Source organism: Artibeus jamaicensis, unplaced genomic scaffold (assembly GCF_021234435.1).
Source record: "Artibeus jamaicensis isolate MK-2021 breed Jamaican fruit bat unplaced genomic scaffold, CSHL_Jam_final scaffold_754, whole genome shotgun sequence".
NCBI lineage: Eukaryota > Metazoa > Chordata > Mammalia > Chiroptera > Phyllostomidae > Artibeus > Artibeus jamaicensis.
Window position 1 is genome coordinate 6,592,078 of NW_026522054.1, and position 23,909 is coordinate 6,615,986.

Below are 23,909 nucleotides of genomic sequence, written 5' to 3' on the forward strand. Positions count from 1 at the left end.
CTGGTGCCGTTTTCACAGGTCCCCAGGAGCTCACAGTTTCTAAGAAATCGGTGTGTGGGCAATGACGCGGGGAGTGCAGGTTTTTACTCTGCTTCCCTCGGACAGTATCTGTGGCCGGCTGTGAGAAAAAAGGAACAGACCATGTTCCTGCTTCTGAGAGGGAAGTAGTCAAGAACGGGAAAATATTTGTTCGAAATGGCTGTCGGTGTGAGTTTGGCTGTGAAGTGTGTGACAGCCCAGGGGACTGCTGGGCGGACGAGAGGAGATGGCAAGATTCTGCATGTGGAGCAAAGCTGAGTCCCCCGCCTTCTATCTGGGGACAGATTCCGTGAGGATGGGATGTTCCCCTGGTCCGTCCTTACAGCCGCCTCGCTGGGGCCCGGTGTAGATGCTTCCCCGTACAAAACAACTCTCCTTTTTTCCTTTGTCCACCGACAATTTCTAACAGTCAAGCTCCTTGCTGACCAGGTCGAGTAGAGCAGGCTTTTGTGGTCAGGGAGCGCTCCTGGGAAGGTTGGAACTGGCCACTGAGAGGTGCCAGCTGCTGCTGTCACCTTGTGCCCGAAGTTTACCATGGGTGTCCAACCTCTGGGACAGGCTGTTTGGGGTACAGAGCTCCCCATGGAGGCCACGTGGCTCTAAAGGTGGCCGCACTGGGGTCGAGGACGCGCTCCCACCTACCTGTGTGTCCCTCACGGCTCCCAGCGCTGAGCAAAGGCTTGGTCAGCACTTTGCTTTGGGCTTTGGGATGCCCCGCGATCGCGGGTTATGACAAGACCAGAGAGAGAACCGCTCCCTGGATCCCCTCCAGGTGGCTGTTCCGGGGCCTTTCATGAGAAATGCAGGCCCCCCAGTTTGGAGAGGATCTTACGAGGCTGCAGAGGGGCAGAGCCAGTGCAAGGCAATGCATTTCGTCGTTCACTATGGTTTGGACGAGCGTGTTTTGACATCAGAATGGATCAAAGGGGTCAACTGGGGCGTGCGAGGAGTGGGAGCAGGCTGCAGCCCACGCCACGGCACAGGGGGACTACCTGCCATGAAGACAGACCCCTGCGGCGGCCCGAGCCGGGGTCCTGCCTTGAGGCAGTGCAATGTCTAGGACCGTATCTCATCCTGACCTCCCCCAGCTCATACGTGTCTCCAAAAAGAGATCAACTTGGAACCCAGTTCACATTCCTCTGGCTTCCTCACCCTCTAACTGCTAAACAGAACAGAAACCTTCCTGCACGCTCAGAGCAGTGCCTGGCACTAGGGACCCTGGCACAGACCTGGGGCATAGTTGGCCAAGTGCTGAAGGGTTAGAAAATAAATCTGATCGGAGCCTGAAGGATAAAATGAGACTGTGGAGGAGTGTGGATCTTGTCCTGGAAGAAGGCTCCATGTGTGCGGTCTCTGTCGGGGTGGGCGTAGCCCTGCCTTCAAAGGGCAGCTCATTCAACGCCCCCATCTAAAGAGGCGAGGCGAGCTGTGGCAGTGTGGCCGGCAAGCGTGTTTGTCTGGAATAGGGCGTTTCTTTACCTGCACAGCAGAGGGGGGCCAGGGGCAAGGGACCACCTTTCTGGTGATCCCAGTGGCCCCGAAATGAATCCTCTGGATTTAACGGATCTTGTCGGGGCCATTTGTTTTGGAAACTATTTGTAAGACTGGCCTGTCTTACAAAGAAATGGAAATAAGTGAAGCATTTGTGGAACCCTGGGGCCCGTTCACCCCTAAACTGAGCGGCTTCTCCACAGGCAGAGGGTCGGAGCCGAGGTGGTGGTGAGCAGAGCACAGCCCAGCCTTAGTCGGACCAGACACAGAAGTCAAGGGCAAAGATATTCCGGGAGCAAAGTACTCAAAGCACTAGCTCTAAGGTAGACCCCGATGCTTCGAGCATAGATAGAGTGTTTTAAGTGGCAGATTCCTCTTCGTTTGTCTTTCTGAGTTACAGATACTCTTGGTTGAATATAAATGATGACAAACTTCAGGAATCCCCCTGTGAGGTCCCTGTGTCAGCCAGCCTCGTAGTCAATCAGCAAACAAAGTTGAACGTGATTCCTAGTTGCTCGCATCGAGAGCAGCAGCACACTGGAGCCCTGGAGGAACTCGGGGGCACAGGGTTGCCATCGGCAGCACGGCCTCTTCCATGAGTCTTCTCCTGTCCTGGTCTCTGGCTGTGGTCACCCTTGGTGTCTCATGTCTCTTAGTGGCTACTGTGTGCCCACTTCTTTCATCTGTCATCCAGCAATAAGAAAAGGAAGGGCTAAGTGGCAGGAGATTGCTTTTCCTTGTGACCTTTCTCATTTGAGATGGAACGTTCCACACAGACCTTGTCTATGCTTGTTGGCCAGAAATATATCCTGGGGCCCACTCACAGCTTTAGGGAGTCGGGGGGAGGCTCTGAGAACAAAATTATTCTAGCTCTCCAGCCTCTCTTGGAAAGTTAGACAAGGATTAATGGGATTACAGGAAGCTTCTGAGTATTTATTGTGTCTGCTAGTCGCTGCAGCTGGTCGTCACTTCATGGGATTGAATCTGTGTGAGGTTGTTTTATCTGACAAGCTTCCCGATGTACGAAGATCCAGAGAAAGCAGGAAGCTTGCCTCAGAGGGGAATGATTCTGTCTCCCAAGAAGCGGTGATGGAAGAAGCCAACTTCTGTGGCCAAATGAGTCTGGGAAGCCAAGGTGTTGTCATGGTGGCATTGTTGATGGACTACAAAGGGCAGGGCCATTCAACATTCATGGTCATGCACTCATTCATTCATTCACTGGTTCTCACATTCTAGCCGCCATTAAATCCTTACTGACTGCCGACCCATGAGCTCCACACTGGGAAGAGCCCCGAAAAGAAAAAGCGGGGTCCCTGCCCTACAAATGTGTCTTCTCTATTTGTGGAGCAAGACACATACCCATGTAAGAAACCAGCAATTCACACCACGCCACAGAAGCATAGGAAAAAGCATATTGATGAAAGCTGGACCGTGCGGAGAAATAGATCATTGCTGGAGCTCAAATCTTCAGATTCAGATACACGGCCTCTGGGTCGCAGACATTCGGGGCAGGCCACAGAGTGAGAAAACAGGGGAATAAAGACACACAGGGGAGTGTGAGGGAGCCTGGGTGTCTGCGGAGTAAACGAGGGATGTCAGACGATCGATCACACAGGACTTTAGCGGGTCACTGACCCTGAACGCGGAAGGCGTAGTTCCAACGTGGGGTCAGAGCCCGGGGACAGTGATGGATCAAGGGGTCGGGATGGCGTTCCAGGGAAAAACACTGGACCAAGATCAGAGGCGGTGAGGCTGCCACATGGGAATCTGTGGGAAGAGCATCCCAGGTACTCAGAGCAAAGGGGAAAAACACAGCGCGATCCACTTTATATAAACACACGCACCGAGTGACGTGGTAGTAGAAGTAACGTCATCTGACCCAGGGTGGGAGAGACCACCCAGCAGTTAGTGAGGGGGAGGAGGGAGGGGAGGAAGTAACACAAAGAGGGAGCAGGAGGCAGCACGTGAGGAGTGAACCCGCACTTCTGCGGAGGCCTCGAGTTTGGCTGGCACCTTCTTTACCATTACTAAGAGCAAACGAGACTCAGAAAAAGGAAGTAAGGGGTCTGGGGAGTGACAGAAAGGCCCTCGTTTTTGGCGAGGAAGCACCAAATAAGGAGAATAGTTCTAACTGCGTGGCTGGGAGGAAAGACAAATGATCAAGGTCACGGTGGGAATGGGTGATAAGGCTGTTGGGGGTTCTGGGTCAGGAAATTTAAAAGAGGAAGAGAGAAAATGCAGCCGCCGCTGAAAAGCGCTCAGGAGGAATTCAGAAACTTTTCAGATGAGGTGAGGAGGTTGCGTAAGAGCAAAAGGCAAGCAGCAGAGAAGACAGAGAGGAAAGAAGGTTCTAGAGGAAGAGGTCAACAGGGGTCAGAAGGATTTTGGGCTTCAGGAGGCGTCAGAAGAGGTGTGTGTTTTTCAGAACGGGGGGATGCATTTCTCTCTGCAGAAGAACTAGACTCCGTTGGTGAACAGTGACATATATTTCAGTGACGTGAGAGATTTCAACAAAAGCCTGTACTGTAAGCAGAAGACCCCCCCGGGGGCTACACTGCATTGAGCTAGAAGGCGTTTTCTCGTGCACAGTAGGTGACATGGGACATAAAGGCTGGGACGTGCGAAACTGATAGAAAAGTCACCATTTTATGTGATTCAGCCTAATGGCACTCGTTTCAAAGGAGCAACTTGTATGCCCACAACTAACACATTGGGCGAAAATGACAGAGAGGTAGCTAAATGGTTGCAGAGTAACCACAAAAAGGGATCAAACTTGTTTGCGGAACTCCAGTGGAGGTGGATTTTAGACTATGTTTGGAAATGACTGAGGTATCATGTTGTTCTTTCTGGCCCCGAGTCCCCCTGCGAGGCTGTGTCTGGTCTTGCTCAGGGTGGCCGCTGGCTGGCTGCCAGTCAGCTCTTCGGGGGCCGCACCCGCCCACCTGAACCCCAGTACTTCCCTTTGCTGTGTTCAGACTCCTCGCGGGCACTTCCTGGACCCCGCCCACCACCTCATCTGCTGTGAGCTCCTGAAACTAGATTTTTGAGAAAACCTTCACAAACCTTCACTCTTGAATAGGACAGTCAGCCGACTGTTCGGGAATTGCTGTTTCACAGATGAAGATTCTGTTTGTGGGTATGTGTGTGTTTCTGGACAGAAGGTCCCACACTTATTTCTACACTAACTAGAAGCGATTGGTGTGCTTGGGAAAAGATACCAACTCTTCTGATTGGCCGAGAAGTAATTCGGTGACTCAGAACATCTACCTAATGCCTTTGTTAATGCAAGAACTGACAAGGTAGTTGGATGGTTCGATCAAGATTTTTCTTAAATTATAAATGACAAACTGTCTGGCTTCAAAGAAATTATGCCATGAGATTTAAAAGTTAAATATTCCTTTAAAAATATTTTGCTTCATTTTAAAGTCTCCACACGATTTTCATACCACCTTCGGACCTTGGCTAAACATGCCACTGCTGAATGCTACAGGTCGGACACCGAGGGTCCGGTCAGGCCCGGACTTGGTGTTCTGTTAGAAGCAGGGGCGGGGTCTAATCCACTTCCCAACCCCTTCTCTCCCCCAAGCAAACGAAAAACCCATTTCTTGTACAAAGGGATATAGTTGGGAAATTTTTACCAATCAGGTGGCATTTTAACTCAACTGAGAATGACCTAGTATCTGAGCTGTCCATTCCGGTGGATAAACAGAATCAATATTTCCAAACTGTACCATCCTCTTCTCCACTTTTTGTCCTGAAAACTGCATTTGCTAAGGGAAAGAATTTAAATCAGATATTTCATTGGCATCTCTCAGAGGATCTCAGGAAAGAAAAACTGTGTTCCTCTTGCATTGTCTTCCATTGTGTCTTAATTCAGAACCAATGCTATTTCTTATGCTGAATGAAGCCTCAAGGTATTATTAACTTCTGATTTGAATCCATTTTTTATGGGTCTTAGGAGTTTTGATAGTGATAAAGACATGACACCTGTGGGCTGCATTCAGCACATGCAAATTAGGTCACAAGTGGCACAGGCCCCGGCCTCACGCGGGAGGGGCCCACATGACTCTGAGCCTTAAATACCGACTTCCAGTGTTTCTATTGTCAATTCTTCTTAGCATTATTAAGGAAAGACACTAGAAACCAAACTCTCCGTGGCCACATTTTCATAATAATTTATTATACAGTAGTTATATGGTCCCATTAGACATTAAAAAATTATATCCAACTTTCTAAATATGAAACCTGATCATTTGGGGGACAAAGTATTGGTAATAAAAAGAAATACCGAAATGCAGAGAAAGGAGCCCAAGATAGCTTTGGGTACATCCAGTAATTAAAAGAGAACAAAGACTTATAAAAAAGCTTGAGAATTTTTCTGATGGATTTCATAGACAATCAACTCCAGAAATATTTACATTATGGTTTTTTTTAAACCTAGAGCTTTCTTTCCTTAGATTCCAAAGAATTTATATATTATCGTCAAAGCACACTTTGAGGGACGAGGTTTTAATGACAAGTATGATTAAATAAATAAACATCTTCTCTCCATTCCAAGTGTGTCTGGTAGCTTCGCCAGCTCTGTCTTCCTCTCCACAGACTTTAAAATACCGTTTTGCAACCTCAGAATCTACGTTTTCTCACTTTGCATTTGCCTCTTGGCCTCCTGCTCTCCAGCTTCTTCTCCCAGAAGCCCCTGAGACTTCCTGCGTAAACACCCCAGGATCCCTGACACTGCTCCCCAGTTTCCAAACACCTCAGCCCAGCAGGCCAAACCTGAGCTCCTCCCTCCTCTTCTTCATGCCTTGGGGACACTTGACCTTACTGACAACTTCCCCCCGCCCCCATCGAGAGCCTCTCCTGCCCGCGTTGTTGTGACACCCGGAACTGCCTTCTCGGGGTTGCGGTGCTGATCTCAGTCCTGGTTCTGGCTTCTCTCTCTCTGCCGGCCCCTCCCATGTCCCTGTTGACTCTTTCAGGGGAAGGGGGCGTCCCTCACCCCATTGCTCAGCTCGTCTTCTCTGAGTTGGCGACTCCTACATCTCTTCCCCATCCTTGTCCAGCCGCACCCTGGACACCCCCTGGCGTCTGCCACCCCCTGCCACCCAGCACCGCCAACGCTGGGCTCCCGCTGCCCTCCCTGCGCCAGCCTGGTGCTCACACCTGGAATCCCATCGGCCTCCACGCAGTCGCCGGAGCCAGAAACCCTCCCCCCCACTGACCTGGCACTGGCATGTCAGCCACGGAAGTGACTTCCCCAGGTCCTCAGCTCTGGGCCACCCTGTGCCCTGTCTGCCAGGCTCGTCCTCCTGCCTGACCCTCGGTGTCCTGGTAGACTCAGATGTCCCTCTTTTCGGGAATTCTTCCATTATTTTCCATAATGGGTGGGGCTCGCTTTCTCTGACTCCATAGCCCAGGGCCTGCCTCCCCTGTAGCTCAGCTCCCTTCGGGAAGGAAAGTATTGAAACAGCCCTCTGCCCAATCAGGACGATGACTTCTGCCGCATCGGGAGGGTGACCAGGCGTCCCTCACCTGGTCCCCATGGCCACAGAACCTCCTAGATGCACACAGACCCACAGATAGTACCGTGCGCCCATCACCGTCATGGCGGGGCCTGTGCGATTCACTGAGGGCGCGGATTGGGTCTCCATCACGTTGGACACGCCGTCTCCTGCGTCCTAGGGGTTTAAAGCTATTTAGTGGGTGAGAAAGGAGTAGCGACCTGGTTTTAAAAGCATGAGAAGACCTCGTCTGGGTCCTTCCCACCAGAGAGGCGTGGCCCCACGGTTCCAGCCTGGGCCGGCTCTGCGGAGAGAGGAAGGAGCCCGTTCTCATCGCCGCCCCGGTGGTGAGCAGGGAAACGCTCTCTGAGGGAATGAAAGTGAACGGGAAGTTCCTGCATCCTCTCTGAACTACAAATACGCACGTTTTAAAAACGGCCTTTAATTTGGAATAATCTCAGGCCGACAGAGACGTCGTCAGGACACTCTCCATCCCGCTCCCCTCAGCGTCCCCTGCAGTGGACATCAGTGTCACCACTTGTGTCCGTCAGCATTGGGACAGGATCGCTGGGGTGTCATCGGCTTGTCCTCCAGCGGTCACTCTCTGTGGCAGGGCTTGCTCCGGGCTCCCACGTGGGACTCGGTCATCATGTGTCCTTGGTCCCCTCGGACCTGTGACAGGTTTTCTGTCTCCCCTTGTGCTTCCCGGTCAGGACACTCCAGGGAGGGACTGGCCAGCATTTTGTACGTAGAATGTCTTCAAAGTGGGGCGTGTCTGATGTACCCATCGAATTCAGGTGCCCTTCCTCGAACACAGATGCGAATCATAAGTACTTGGGGGGGAGTTTTATTATTAAAACCAACTCATGGTTGTTTGAGGACTGAGAAATTTACCACATGGTCACAAACAGACTGTCACATATTTTCACGGTGACACCGCCACTCGGAGATCAGAGGCCGTTAATTATGTCTTTTCTGCTCGGTGCTACAGGGACCCCAGTGCTTCCTCCCCTCCTACCTGGGACGTCATGGATACAGTCCCCTCCACAGATACTCGGGGTCACAGGTCGCCTTATAGAGACTCCCCACCCACTACTGTCCGTCTGCAGCTGATCATGTCCTGCTTCAGGTCTGCGTCCCAGCCACAAAAGCAGCTGGCACTTATAGAGATAAGGAATATTCTTCTGTGTCTGTGAATTAGGTGTGCACTGCGGACGCACGTGAATGAGTCCGTAATTAGGAGACTCGGGACCATTTCTCTCGGACAGGTTTTCCCGCTGCCACAGGAAGCCAGGCCCCCCCTTCCTTAGCTTCGACCTTTATTCATCGGGCCAGCGGCTGCATTCCTGCCGTCGAAGGGGTGCCGTTTCCGTGGTCACTGCTGATTTCATTTAACAGGGTAACTGGAGAACAGGAAGGGCCTATTCCAGAGCTGTGCCCCTATGAGAATAGTCGTCCCGTCCCCAAACCAAAATCAAGGCCTGCCCCCGAACCGGAGGCTGCGGCTGCTGCTGTAGACTGAGACAGCCCCACACTGAGTCTGCCCCTGAAGGTTCAAAGTAAGTCAAAGGGATGGTTCGCGTGATGGACCAGCAATGAGCAATTTTATCAGTATCGAGGCCTCTACCTGCTCCTTCTCCAAATGTGGCCGAAGGACTTGGACTGTTGTCACTGTGTTTAAGTAATGTCATCAGCCGCAGCTGATGGTTCCCAAGGGGGACCACTGTAGCTTAGGTTTATCGGAAGCCTGTGGTGCTCTCTGATGTTTGGGAATCCCTTGGCCCGTGAACAAGGAGGGCCCCTAAACTGAATACATGGCGGGACAGGCCGTGCCTTGCTCCAGCCAGCTGGGGAAACCTGGTCTTGAACCAGATGGTAGGTCTCCATCAGTCGGCGAGGGGCTTCTGCGCAGGCTTCCGGATGGTGGGCCGGAAGCTCGCCCTCCAGACCATACGACACTTGGCCTTGTCTGCAAGGAGGCCTGGGACTTGGACCCCAGGGAGGCAGTGGTCACTGCTGTGGGCACAGAGATAGACTCACAGACAGTAGGTCACTGAAAAGTTGTGTGTTTGTGAGGGCTGGAATCTCGATTGTAAGCCTTGCTCCTGATAAGGTTTCTTCAAGTCCCTCCCAGGGACCAGAGGACGTGTGAAAGGAACGTGATAAACTCCAGCATCAAATGGGGCAGCACGTTTGAGCAGAGGGGACCCCTGAACCCCAGAATCTGGGAAGGGCACTCGCTTCCTCTCCTTGCCCAGCACACATTGGGGGAGTAGAAAGTCTACCCAAGAGTCTTGAATCCGTGACAGATGGGCCTGGGGACTCATATCTAACTCGTAATGAAACATTAAATGAGATTCTGTGTGCCGGCGAAATGAATAGAGGACTCAGCCTTGAGGACCTTGCCAGGTAGTTTTAATTCTCACTGGACCCCCGAACTCCGTGTGAGGTTTCCGCCACCGATGGCCACAGGCAGGCCAGGCGGAGGGGTTAACGGTGACGAACAGTCTGGGGCTCCGCGGCTTGGGAAACCCTCTGCGTCAGCCCCTCAGGTCACCCCAGAGGAACAGCAGCAGGACGGACCCGTCCACGCCTCAAACACACACAGGTGTCATCCGACCTGCAGGAGGGCCCGGGCGGCTGAGCCCAGCCCCTGCGGGCTGTGGCTTTGCTTCAGGCTGTTTCTTGCAAACGACGTGACTATAGACACGCGGGAAAGTGTGAACGCAGCGAGCGTGTCAACAGGAAATGCAATGCCACCCTAGGAAATGAGAACTTGCACATGCCCTGTCTTACAGTGAGTTTCAAAAGAACATTGCTCAAAGTTTTGTTGCCGTGCGACCACAGGCACAGACATTAGGACCGAGGCCCCAGAGATTTCTTTATCTTCCACCAACCAGCCTCGCTGAGGGTACAAGGGCCACTGGACCACCGGTGCCCTTCAGAAGCAGAGTTCCCGAGGCAATGTCACCTTGGTGGGTGACGTGTTTACTGCCATCCACCGGGTTCCCGGACAGGCAGTTCTTAGCGCTGATTTGCAAAGTGCTCCACAGACACTGTCCTACTTAATGTCCAGAACAGCCCTCTGGGTAGACAGCCTGGATTCACTGAAAAGGAATTGATGTTCAGAGAGGGTAAGTCACTCTTCCAAGGACACACAGCTACAGTGGCAGAGTGGCAGTCCAGGCCCCTGCAGGCTGTTTCCAAAGTCTGTGGCCTTAACTGGGACACCCCCCCCATATAAAAAAGGAACTGAGACACTGAAATACAGACCAGGCGGACAGTGACCAGAGGGGAGAGCGGAGGGAATTTCAGGGGGAAGGGAGAAGCATTTACAGGAACTAGTATAAAGGACACATGGACGACAACTAAGGGGGTGGAAATGGGAGGGAGGTGAGGAGCACTGGGGGGTGAGCTGGGATGGGAGTAAAAGACAGAAAACTGTACTTGAACAACAATTAAATGAAAAAATTAAAATAAAAAGGGGGGAACTGATTATTGAGTAAATAAGCCGACCGACCTGATGTGCCCTGTCTGCAGGGGTCACGGCTCTTATTCTAAAAGCCTGAATGCCCTGGTAGCCAGGGGACAGCAGGAAGATGGTCATGCCGTTGGCAGTTGAACAAAACCTGGTGGATGACTGTCATCCAGGGTCGTCAGTGGGAGGAGAGATGTAGAATAATGTCGGAGGGAAAAGGGGAGAGAGGACACACTCGGAAACCTTCCTGGGTCACCGTAGAGATGTCGGGACTGAATTTGAAATGAGCGATTTCCCTTAAGCATGTGGCTAATGTTACTGGAAAGGCGGGTTGGGGTGGATTGTGGAGGGCTTTCAATAACACTAGCAAAGATGTCGGAGCCTTCCACCAAAAACCTTCATGGGAAAGAAATGACCCACCTTCAGGTGGGCTGAGGAGCGGAGTCTGGCACGCAGGCTGCAGGTGGGGGGGAGGCTGTCCTTTAGAACCCGGAGGGAAAGGCGGTGAGAGGGGGACGTGATCAGAACTTAGACGAGGGCAGAGGCCATGTAAAGGGAAAGAAACACAGGCTTCAGATGCTGGGTATCCAGGACCACGTGCCTAAGCTCGCGAGAATGATGTGAAATGTGTCCTCTACTCCCAGAAGGGGGCGCCACGGGATTAGTAGGAGACGCAGAGGCCTGGGCATCTGGTAGACCCAGGACTGAGTTATTGCCATTTTACTGGGTTGCCAAAAAGTCCCTTTGCTTTTTTCCATAGAAAGACTCTAGTGGTGCTTAGTTGTCTTTCACTTCAGTCAGAACATGTGTGTTAGACTGTACTGTGACACCTGTCACGCCAGCAGGCATTTGAAAAAAGCTTATCAAAACTGGTAGATTTGTGTGCGGCCACTTTAACACTGAAGATAAAAGAAAATAAGCAACACTTCCAGCATATTATGCTTTATTATTTCAAGAAAGGCAAAAACACAACGGAAACACACAGAAGATTTGTGCAGGGCCGGAGAAGGTGCTGTGGCTGGTCGCATGTGTCGCTGTGGCTCATTTCCAAACACGAGGTGTCTCCACCTCGGCGGCCTGGCCATCGGACAGTCCTGAGGACCTAGAACGAGGATCCCATTTCAGAGTGAGCACGCTTGCTCTGCCTTTTCCTTTGTGGTCTATTTTCTCCAAGTTTCATTGTGTAATTAATCCATCCCATGTCCCTGTTGGCCAAGGGAGGGCTACTTGTGCTGCTGAAGATGAGACTGGCTTTCGCTTTTTTTTTTTTTCCTCCTGAAAATCCTTTGGCCAAGGGTTTTTCGAAAGGAGCTGTTTCTGAAGCAAAGCGAATCCTCCTCAACCTAATCAACCTTATCTTTGAAATGCATTTGGGGGGGCAGCTGTTCAGTGTCTCATCAGACAGCGTGGACCTAACCTGGAGAAACGGGGGCTTCCCCCCCCCTGCACACCCCCAACAGGGCTGGTTCAGCTGGTGCCAAGGCAACGAGTTGCACCACTGGGAAGCGGTGTTGAGCTCAACCGCAGGGGCCACGCCTCTTCCTTTGCTATAAAGACCCGGCAGCAGAAACGCGGAAGCTCGGGGCGGAGGAGAAACCACAGGCCCCGGAGCCCGTGCAGCGCTCGGAGCTGTGCACGGTGCACCCAGCAGCCCGGTGGGAACGCCAGGGTCAAAGTCATCTGCTTCACACTGCAGGTCTGCCTCGGGGCCTGGGTTCCCGGAACGCCGCCCGGGGTAAACAGGAGTTTGTGTGCAGAGTTGTCGTCGTCATCAAGGGGAAGTGAGCAGAAGTCAGCCGGATTCCCGGCCTCTGGGACGTTTTATGGGACTCTCGTTGGTTAGCTGGACGTCCTGTAACCCAGCGTCTATTGTCTGCTTAGTGCTTATTGCCTTGTACTTAGTTCACGCACACGCACGCGCACACGCACGCACAGAGCATCACCCGGACGTCCCTCCCGGGTCCCTGGGAGAAGTTTCTGTGAACAGTGCACTGAGTAACCGGCTGCAGGACCATGCAAAGGCGCCCCCCTCGCTCTCCCTCCAGCCGCCGCTTCTTCCCCACCCTGGACTCCGCTTCACCCATTCACTTCCTCACGCCACCTCTTCGACAAGATACAAGCTTTTTGCTGTTTGCACAAGAGTGAACCATTTTCAAGCACTTTCGATTTCTCCCTCCTGCAGGGTTTGGGTAAGACTTCTGAAGGCCAGGTTCATACCATGGTTGTCTGGGGCCTGTTCACGTGACACCTCCCCCAGCTTTTCCCCCCTTAAACAATAAGACTCTAGCTGATTTATAGTCATTGTTCAGCAATTCACACTTTTAAAAGATAAATGTTAATGTGTGACTTCCTCCGACGGCCACTTTGATGGCTCTTACGTGACCTGTCACTCATTCCCAGCTCTCTGACAGCTCAGTGTCACCTGGGGCTTTGCAGGGACGGATCAGCCTCTCTGAAATCAGGATCTTTTTACCATGAGCTCTGGAGTCTTGCTCAGATGCATTTGCTCTCGAGCCTTCATCTGTACAAGAGGATAATGCTGTCCACTTCGTAGGGTCTCTGTAAGGATTAGATAGAGCCACACGGAAAATCAGCACAGTGCCACCCACACAGCAGCAGGTTCCGAGACAGCCAGCGTCAGGCACGGCACCGGGAGCACTGACCAGACCGTTCACCCCTGACGCCTGTGCTCCCCTGGCTGTGAATCGACCCCCCAGCCCAGAGGAAGCAGAGAGCTACAGCCCACGCACTTGCTAAGGGATGAACAGCGTTGAAACGTTTTTGCCGCCCAAAGTACACTTGCTAAGTTAGGTCTTTACCCCAGGGTTTAGGTAAATGAAAAGAGATGTTTTCATAAGAAACAAGAAGACTCATTATGAGAACCCACCCCTCCCGGGAAATGGTTTTACGGAGTCTGCCCAAGGGGGTATCTTTGCCGATTGTTCGAGCCCCTTCGCCCCGCCCCCACTTGCCTTTGGAGCTTTAAGAAAAGACCAGCGCCCAGACCACCCCCCCCCCCAACTCGGGCGTGCTGAGTTGGACTTTACAGAGTGGGGCCCGGACCTCCCTTCGGATGCGCTCTGATGAAGTCTGATCCTCAGTCTGACGCACAGCCAGGGGAGTACGGAGCCCGATTTCGTGTTCGTCGGCAGTGCCTCGCTCTTTATTCTCCCACGTGCGCTCTCTCCCCATCTCTCTCTTTTCTCTGTGTGTGCGAATACACCACAAAACTGATACAAACCAGAGCCGGAGGCCGTGTCCCCGGGAACGTGGGGTTCCGGGACCACATCTCCAGCGTCTCCAGGGGGAGGAACATGAATCCGCGGCAAACGCGTCTGGGAGATTTGGGGTGTCGGAGAGCTGTGTACATTTCCCTTGGCCTGTCACACATGAACACACTTCATGAATCTCCCTCCGGGCCAAGTTTCCTGCAGTGCTTCGGAGAGAAACGCGACTCTGGGACACGCGAAGACTCGTGAATCTAAAGCAGGGACCGGACACAGGGAGGGGCCCCCTCGTGGCTCTTCCCCCCTTAGAGATAAGTGTTGTAAGGTGGACCATGAGGCAAAGCAGTCAGTCTTTTGGAAAGGGCCCTCTAGTCTCCACTGATGTTTTCGTTGTTCGTTTAGCTACCCAACATGGCTGCGCTGGATACCATGACATTTTAAGCCCAAAAATAAAAATACATCGAAATGCGTGCCTAGTTTTGGAGTTTTGCATGCATGTCTGCACTTACATGTATGTACATGTCTGCACTCGCACGTGAACAGATCGTGGCGTGGCCCATGGGAAAACTCTTTGGGCAGCTGCTAGATATCGTTACTGTATTAAAAGTAACAAATCCCTGGTTTTATTTCACCCCAGAGCCCTGGACCTTCCCCCCTTGTACCCTCAGTTTTCAGCATTGACGGCTTTCCTTTCTGACTTGCATTTTCACTCCAATGCGCGCAGGAAGCTTTCACCGGGCAGTGACGGCAGTGACGTCTGTAACAAAAAGCTGTCCTCTGCCTCCCTCGAGGCTCCCGGCCTGGGCTCCCGCTTCCCAGAGGCAAACTCCAGCCTTGGGAGATAGGTCACCACCTTCGAGTGGTATTTTCTGCTGCAGCATCTCTCCTTCTTTTTCTCCCCGCCCCATCAAGATTTTACCCAGGACCTGTGGACTTCTTCCTGTTCTTGGCCTTGAAATGCGGCTTTTCCTAACTCCTTGCTCGCAGTCTCATTTTGGAGAACGTGAGCCTCTTTTGGTCTCGGGGGTTGCCCCTGCTCCTGCATTCTCTCCGCTTCTCCTGGTTTCTCCTCTGGTCCTCTTGGCCTGTGTCATGTCTGAGGGTTTGGTCTGGGGTTTCTTGGATTCCCTTAGTATTTAAGAGTGAAAGCCCTGGCTGGTGCAGCTCAGTGGATTGAGCGCAGGCCTGCGAACCACACGATCACGGTTCGATTCCCAGTCAGGGCACATGCCTGGGTTGCAGGCCAGTTCCCAGCAGGGGACTCACGAAAGGCAACCAAACATTGATGTTTCTCTCCCTCTCTCCTTCCCTTCCCCTCTAAAGATAAATAAATAAAATCTAAAAAAAAAAAAGAGTGAAGACCCCAAAAAGGCAAGCTGAAATTCTGTGGCGAGGTGTGGGCTCGTAGACCACAGCCTCACTGAGGTGCATTTAAGTCTGTGGAGTCTCTCAAAGCAGCTAGATATCCATGTATTTTAACATCGTATGTTCTCTGCGTGTCGAAACCTCTGAAGTGATCTTCTGCAGGGAAGCAAAAATGGCTTTACCCATAGGATTCTGGGCGTAATGACAGTACACCAATGTGCTCACATAAAAAGAGTAAGAAGAGCCCTGGCTGGTGTGGCTCAGTGGATTGAGCGCATGCCTGCAAACCACACAATTGCAGTTCGATTCCCAGTCAGGGCACATGCCTGGGTTGCAGGCCAGTTCCCAGCAGGGGACTCACGAGAGACAACCATACATTGATATTTCTCTCCCTCTCTCCTTCCCTTCCCCTCTAAAGATAAATAAATAAAATCTAAAAAGAAACCTCTTTCTAAAAAAAAAAAGTAAGATTATTAGTAGATGCACACTCTTTTACATCTAACACTTCCTAGGCATGTTGACTGTGCAATTCACTAGCCTCTTTAGCCTCCTCGTCATTCCCTGGAAAAGAGAAAAAATAATTGCCCACTCCTGGATTAAATGCAGAATCCTGGGTGAGCAATGAATTTGCACCCCACCGTCTGCCACACGATAAGAGGCCACTCACGGCGTCATCCTCCTGGGTTTACCGGTTGAACTGGAGGAGGGAGGGCAGGGAAGGCAGTTCCCCTGGCTCTCTGACACGCAGACGAGAACTCGCCGCTTGCATGGGGTGCTCGCTCCATGAGTGCTCACTCACTGGGGACGAGTTCTTGGATTCCCCGTCTGTGGCCCGTCCGCCAGGGTCCCGGGGTAAGGAGAGCTGGGGCCCACCTACCTCTGTGTGCGTTACTATCGCGAGCCTCACTGAGCGAGGAAAACTGTGCGGATCTGGTGGCTTGGCTGGCCCTTATTTTTTGTCTTGATCTGCTTTTCCCATTTGTCGTAAGACATACAGAGAAAGAGTTTGTATTCCATCTATTTCACTTCACCCTTCTGACCTTGTGCTTTTGGGGGATTTGTCAAAGCAGTCCCGTCTAAATCCCTGTGGGAATGGCATTTCGATCCTTTGTCGGGGCGGCGGGGCGAGACAGGGAGGGGAGAGGAAGGTGGGAAGGCGGTATTTACAGCCCAGGTGCATCTTTTCAAAAGTCATTTTCACTCAACTGATTCCGAGTTTCTGCTGAAATCTGATGGGGACCTGGGGGTGTAACTTCAAGGTAACTGAATTGCAATCACAAAAGCATTTTGAGTTGTAAAGGAACACACTGGCCCTGGCTGATATAGCTCAGTGGATTGAGTGCAGGCCTGTGAACCAAAGGACTGTGGTTCAATTCCCAGTCAGGGCACATGCCTGGGTTGCAGGCCGGTTCCCAGCAGGGTGTGCACAAGAAGCAGCCATCCATTGATAGTTTGCTCTCTCTCTCTCTCTCTCCTTCCCTTCCCCTCTAAAGATAAATAAATAAATAAATCTTTAAAAAAACTATTTAAAAAAAAGAAACACACTGGGAGAGGTAAATTCAGGATCAATACAGGACTTAGAATAACGCAGCTTCAAAGGTCAAGGCCTCAATTATCTGAGTATTAATCCATGTACAGTACAAGGTCAAATCCACTGGTTGATTCTCTACAGAGTTGTCAGAGCCCTGCCTTACTGTTGGCAGATTTTTGGTGCTATGGCGCCACCTACTGGAATGCTTGTAGAAACACCTTTTTCTAAATGAAAAGTCAGGTACTTAACATTGAAAAATTATGCGTGTATGTGTGTGGATAGACAGACAGACAGACAGACAGATAGATAGATAGATATGTATATATTTCTCAAAATAATAAAGTCAAAGGATAATATATTAAAGCACTAAGTATATTACTGTGTTCTATTTTATTAAATCTGTTTGGTGTGATTATAGAAAGTAAGAGTTTAAAAATTCAGTTCTTACTTTTGGAAATAGAGAGACCTTGTCTTTATTACACCACACCCATTTGTGTTTCTAATTTGATATTTGCAGTCAATTTTTTGTATTTAAAAATTACTGAAATTAAAAGATTATGCAATCTAATGGATACGGCTTACTGAATGAAAATGTTGCTTCAAGTTCCATTGCTCTAGTACCTCAGTATTTTCTTAAGGATCTTGCCTTCACTCTGGAAATGGCTTGCATTTAAAAAAATTATTTGAGAGTGCTTCCATGATTTTCAAGTGCCCAATAGTTCTCCTGTGATTTATGACATCAACCAAAGGTGTTTCAGTGGCTCAGACATCTGCTGGTAAACATTTTGCAACTATGAGAAAGAACAAACCATTTAAGTTTTACATGGAGCCCAAACTGTGATGCTGAAGCAGTGGGATTTTCTTTCCAAAAGATAAAAGGCTGTTTGTGTGCGATTTATTCCATAAGGAAAATGAAATAAAACAGAAGACAAGCTACAGTGTTTTAATATAGTCTAACCGTCACTTCGTGCGGAAATTCAGATTCAGAGTCCGAGACAGATTGGTGTCAAAAGTGTGCATGCCATTTGGGAAGCCTTTGTGGAAAGTGAGCGTGAACACAGAAGGAAGGGAAGTGGGGTTCATCTTTCCCTGTTACGGTGACTTCCCCGGGTGCTAAATTTTGTTGTGTTAAAGATTAAAGGACTGGAGGGATGCTGGCTGTGGAGCCGTGATAAAACCAGTCATCCAGACCCAGACATGAGCCCCAATGTACCACAGGCGCAAAGATGTGTGAGGACAGACACAGGCGGAGGGGGGAGGGAGGGAGGGAGCTTATTCAGGTCCCCAGCACCAGAGCCCCTCCCTCCCAGCTAAGCTGGAGGCCCCTGAGTTGGATGTCACTGCAGCCTGACTTGCCTGTCAAGGTCATATCTTGTACTAAATTAAACCGACACCCCTCTGAATTTTCTCATGGTTGTCTGGGCCATCTATATAGAATTGGATCTGAACACCAGTTTGTTCTAGTACTTTAAGTCATTTAGTCCGAAGTTCAGTTCTGTCTAAGATTATTTTTACTTAGCTCCAGAGCTTTTTTTCATAAACACGAATCTCCATGGGCTAAAACAAGGGCTAGGTCTGCTGGAGAGCGTGGACCGTGAGGAGGAGGAAGGTGGGATGCGGGGGGGCGGTCAGAGCGTGGCCTGCAGAGTCCGACAGGCACAGGGTCAAGCCTGGGCAAGGCCACACTAGCCTGGCGAACTTGGCCAGACACCCGACTTCTCTAAGCTTCTTGGGGTGACTGTGCGGCTTAAGAGAGAAAACACTAGCAAAGGGTGTAATAATACACCATTGTTCAATTAGTCTTTAAAAGAAGAGAAATCTCTAGAAATCGCCTTGTCCACTCTGGTCTCCTCTTCAAATCTTAGATTAAAATAGTGCCATGCTGCACCGTGTGTTTCTCTGGGGAAGGCATCGCTCGTGAACGGTCGGGATGAAATCAGTGTCTCTGGGGCCCTGAGCACGGGGGCTGGTGAAGACCCCGCTGGCTGGAGACACTTCGGCACAGCTACTAGTCCCGGTCCTGATGTTAAAAAAGACAGAGCTTCCTTCTGTCCCCAGTCTCCTTCTCCTCGTCTCCATAACGAACATGTGACGGCCTCTAATTCCTTTTTAGAGATGCTCTGCACGTATATTGGGGACAATAAATCAGAGCCACAGAGCGCTGTGGTCTGTGGATTTGGTGACAGAGCCACATGACTGTCCGCCTTTCTCTGCCACCAAATCCACCGTCAGATTTCTCCTCCGCGTTCCTGCAGCCGGTGGCCTCCTCGTCACTGGCCCGTTGTCTCAGCTACTACGCAGCATTTTTGAGTTTTTTGGTCCACATTTCACAGCGACGTGAGCTTATCTGGGGCAGGAAACTGCTTTGTCCTGTTCATATTCCATCACTGGAACTTGGAGTCACGTCTAGCACATAGTAGTAGCTCAATAAAGAGTCGTTACCTAGAAAATCAGTGATGCGTTTGGAAAAACTTTCCAAAGTCTTTTGCAGGCCTGAAAGTAACCCCAATAACCCTCCTTAGTCCTATTATTTTTCCTAATTTTCCATGAGAATTGGAAAACTTATAGCATAGTTCTGACACATTTAGGCTTTGTAAACCTAGTATTGAGAGAAGGAAGGTAGTTTCACTGGGGTGACAGGTACTGGAAATTGTCACTTTTTGAATGTTAACTAACAGAAATTATATATATATATATATATATATATATATATATATATATGACTTATATATGTACGGATGAAATTTGAAACTTTCTAAGAGATGTCTGTTTTGTTTTTTTGTTTTGTTTTTTCAGGAAATACCACTGTTGCCACTATTCCTGGTAAGAATTAATATTTGCGTTTTACTTATTTGATTCTTTGTTGTAAAGTTTATATTTATTGTTGATAGAATTTTGATATTACCTAATGAAATCATTCTATAAGGACAAACTTTCATGACTAGAACATTTTCTTGGCCTTACAGTTTCTGCTTATAAGATATAAAGTTTGATAACTACCTGAACACATTATTATTTGTATATATGCTATTGTGTATGAAGTATAGCTTTTCTTTAACTTTATAGTAAATCACACAAGTTTCCAGTCTCTTTGCATTTTAACTTTGCAAATAAATCAACTCAACTTAGATCATAAAACCATATTTAAAAAAAACAGAATAAGAAATTATTCAAGAGATTAGAGAGAAGTTTAATCATAATTATTTGCAGAACATATATCCCTTCAGGGGAAAGCTTTGAGACCATTTGGATAGTTTGTGATAATTATTTCTAAATTCTATTGCCACACCTGAATGTAGTCCTATCAAGTTAAATTTAAACAACATAGATGCTGAAAATAAATGTATACATGTTACACTCAAAGTAAGAGAGAAGTATTAGGTTGCATTTAGTTAAAAATGAATTCTGCCACTTCAATGTTCCTGCTATTGACAATGTACTGCTGGCAGCAGGAACTAAGGAAGTGAGTGAAGCCAAAAGACCGTCCAGACGCAGTCAGTACTCATGATGCCCAATGCAGCAAAGCCCATTTGAAATGTTCTGAGGACTGGGTTATTAAAAGAAGCCTTGCTGTAATTACTGAAAACTCGTTCCAAACCAGGGACCCCAAGAACCATGCAAATAGTAATGAAGCCCTCCTGGGCACGCGTAAGAAGCACACTCTTTTATTTCTTAAAAAGTTCCGATGTTGGAACTCTACACTTCTGGGATGTGGCAGAGAAGTTTTATACATCTGGGGGAGCCCTGGACACGCTAGCACCTTGGAGTGGGTTTAGTCCCCTCACATGCCCCTCGGCACCTGCACCTTTTACGGCAGAGCAAGTGACTGTAGAAATGGGGGGGGTTTGCAGGAGGAGTTGGGGGGTGGGTGGGAGGGAGGGAAGGTCTCAAGTACTGGACGACTCGCCCCTTCACTGAGAGAGCTGCCGTCATCTCTGCCCCGGTGCTGTGGTCACAAGCCTCCCAACGATGAGCCCAGGTGAGTTAAAATCGGGACCCCAAATGCAAATGAGAACTGTCTCTCCCCGGTAACCAGAAGCACCTCCAAAGTGGGGGTGCAGGGGTGAGGCGGACTGGGCAACAGAAGCCTCTTTTCTGACCCTAAATGGACTTCTTACCAGAGGAACTAGGGAGTCAACACCACGGACATCGGACTTCTAGGGAGCTTTTGTCCACCCACCTGGACTGACTCTCTTTGGCTAGAGGCCACCTTCCACCATCATGCTCACCCAAATGGCACAGCGCGGTGGCACGCAGTGCTTGGAGTGACCCCCCCTTCAGGTCTCTGTCACTCACGTCTGACCAGAGATTGGGGTCTGGAAGTAAAGGGAGAAGGTGGCATCATTTTCTCCCAGCAGAAGCGATCCCTCAGACCCTGCGAACAATGAAGTTAATGTAACCTAAAACAGCAAACCAATCACTGGCCACCTCTACAATGATGAGAGAGGATGTGAGGGTCCCCCTTCCCTCCTGTTCCGGTCTCATTTCTCCCCCCCCCCCTTCCTGCTGTCTTTTCTCCGCCTTCCTCTCTTTCTTTTGATCAGAGCTGGGGAGGGGGGACCAACGCTAGGTGTACAGTGTCCCACTGAGACAGGAAGCAGCCACGTGTCTGTGCGCCCGCCGTGTCGGCCGGCAGGTACCGATGGGCAAACGTTCACCAGTGGGTCTGTGAGTTATTAGATGTGAGATGAGAGGAACCGGAAGTTTCCTTGGAGAAGTAACACACAACAGCTGGGCTATCACCCCGGATTTCTGGAACCACCGAATAGTCCGCCATGTTTTAGGACCACCTAGCAGTTCAGTTCGGGGGGTTTTAGCTGAATCTGGTAAAACCTGATTTCACTTTATCTTTGATATTAATGAACGAAGCTAGGGCTTCTGGCGGTCATTTCTATTTGCATATTCCAAATTTCCTGTCCAATGATCTCTCTAGTCCAGTTCTTAATTCTTTCCTGTCTTACCACGACTATGCATTTTGCTGGCTTCTCCCACTCTGTCTTCCCACAGTTAGTCCATTTCCTTTTACCCAAACTCGTTCAACTGAATCACCTGACATACTCGAGTGGCACAGTCTGCTTTTGGCTCATTAAACATTGAAAACTGTAAATTCGCTCTTCATAGAAGTAAACACATATGACACACAGAAGATTTAGAAACCTTACACTTCTAAAATCCCCAGAGCCACAGATCACAATGTGCTTTTTCTGTCTCTTAAAAAACAACTTTGGTGTATTTCCCTGTTTCTGTCACACGGAAACGCACTGGCTAAGCGGGAACCCACGTGAAAACAAGGCGTGTGCCCCGTGGCTCGGGCTCGCCTGCCCTGCAGGACCTGGTGTGCTCACGTCAGCCATGCACACGCCTGTCCCCTCCCCACGTGGCACACCCGTCTTCTCTCCAAAACCTGAGCCAGGGCACCGAGTGTCCCGGACCTCCGTGGGGCGCCCCTGGTTACCGAAAATGAACCTTTTTCTGTAGACTTGGGTCATTTGTATATGCACCTGTTTGTGAATTTTGTCAGCTAGTCTTTCACCCAGCCCTTGCTTTCTCTGAATTTGATTTATTTAAGAAACTTCGTGTGCCTGCAGGCCTCGGTCTCTTACCCTCTCCTCTTGCAGAGCTTTCCCTCCTACCACTCCCTGTCCGGCTCCACCTTTCTCTGTTCTTTTCCTCTCGGATCAGCCTTTTCCCATTTCTTTCCACGGGCTTCACGCCCTGTGCCTCCTCCTCTGACCCCCACTGCCCTGGGCAGGCGGGAACCCAGTGCTTGGCCAGCGAGACGGCAGGGAACAGCAGTTTTAACCCCACCAGCCTGTGTTTTGTCTTTAGCTGCTACTCAGCCCCTGGTTTCCGGTCGGGGTCTGTATTACCGTATCCCTGTTCCTGTAGGCGTCTATTTATACGCGTGCACGGGCACAGACGTGCACAGATTTACAAACACACGTGCGCACACATCCGTGTGAATACGGTGTGCCACATCTGGGTGGTGTGTGTGCACAAACGTGCGTGGACACGGGTTACAGACGCCGCACGGGGACGGGGGAGAGCTTCCAGGGTGCGATGCACACATTCACTTTCTCCTCCTGTCTCCCACGCGTGTCACAGGACAGAGCACACCGGAAGGCGCTCAGCCTCCAGCCGCCCGCTCACCCGCCCGCACCTCGTCACCCTCACCCGCAGGCACCTCTGAGCCGGACAGTGGCTCTCCAGAGGCCGTGACATCTCTTAGCGCCGGGGGCCCTTCCCCAGAGATGCCCCCTCAGGACAGTGCCGGTGGGCCCGGCGTGACAGGTCGGCGCACGCGGCACTGACACGGGGAGACGGGGGCCTGTCCTTCTGTTGGGACCGTTCTAAAGTTACCAGGACGGTGTTTCTTTAACTGAACCCCGTGTTCCGTTCCAGGCACGCGGTTCTGTTAAAGTGTCCAAAATGCGGGGAATCGGGGTGTTTAGGAAACGGTGGCCAGTCAGAGTCAGGAAGGCCCACCTCGTGGGGGTGGGAGGGAGCCCCCCACAGGCACGATCCAGGAGGCAGGTAGGGGCTCCCCGGGCTGCGCTGCCTCTGGTCCCTGTTCACTTCGGGTTCCTGGAGCCGGAACCTGCCCCCCGCTCCGTCAGTCCTGCACGCCTGGGCTGCGCCCCAGGGCAGAGTCTTCCTTGGTTGTGTTCCAGATTCTCCGTACCAGAAAGTTATTGGAGACCATTTTTTTAGAAAAATACAGTGACGATTATGAATGTAGCTTTGTTATTCGGGGTCCTTCCCCCAGAGATATTTGCACTATTTTTTTTAAATAAGGTAAATTAATGAAATCTGGGTGTTTTCATAGACTGGGTCATTTCAGGGTCATAGCTATTGGCCCCTTGGAACCTCCTAGTGTTTAACTTTTCCGTCTGCAGTGGGGACACGTTGATGAAACACTGTCACTTCTTACCTTAGATGCCACATCAGCACCGGTGCCCCCCTCGACACCATCCACAGACCCCCAGGCACCCACTGCCGGACTTCGCTCTCAGGCACCCAGCGTGGCCCCCCCACCCGCACCCACTCCTGCCCCCGGCGGCCAGGACACGGCAGGTTTGCAGGGTTGGACTTGTGTGGACGTGCGGATGCATGAAAACTGGCCAGCGTTTCAGGATGGGGTGAGGGGTGAAACACGGGAAGGTGAAGGGCCACCTGTTCGGTGGACGGATGGATGGTTCATAGTCAGCCTGCGGGGCCACGTCCCAGAGGCCCCCGTCCCAGAGAAGAGACGGTGAGGAACAGAATTAGGAGACACG

General features: G+C 50.6%; 1 protein-coding gene across 7 annotated transcripts in view; it reads left to right on the forward strand.

Moving 5' to 3' along the window:
• The window catches only part of PTPRC (protein tyrosine phosphatase receptor type C), a 94,021-nt gene that overhangs the window by 25,072 nt on the left and 45,040 nt on the right, over window positions 1-23,909 (forward strand). For 3 of the 7 annotated variants that reach the window (XM_053659573.1, XM_053659575.1, XM_053659574.1), the window contains exon 3: window positions 19,429-19,455. In XM_053659573.1, the coding sequence (XP_053515548.1) occupies window positions 19,429-19,455 (27 nt within the window). Of the gene's footprint in view, window positions 1-19,428; window positions 19,456-22,737; window positions 22,924-23,568; window positions 23,707-23,909 lie in introns of all 7 variants that reach the window. The other 4 variants (XM_053659572.1, XM_053659569.1, XM_053659570.1 and 1 more) reach the window with 3 other exon arrangements.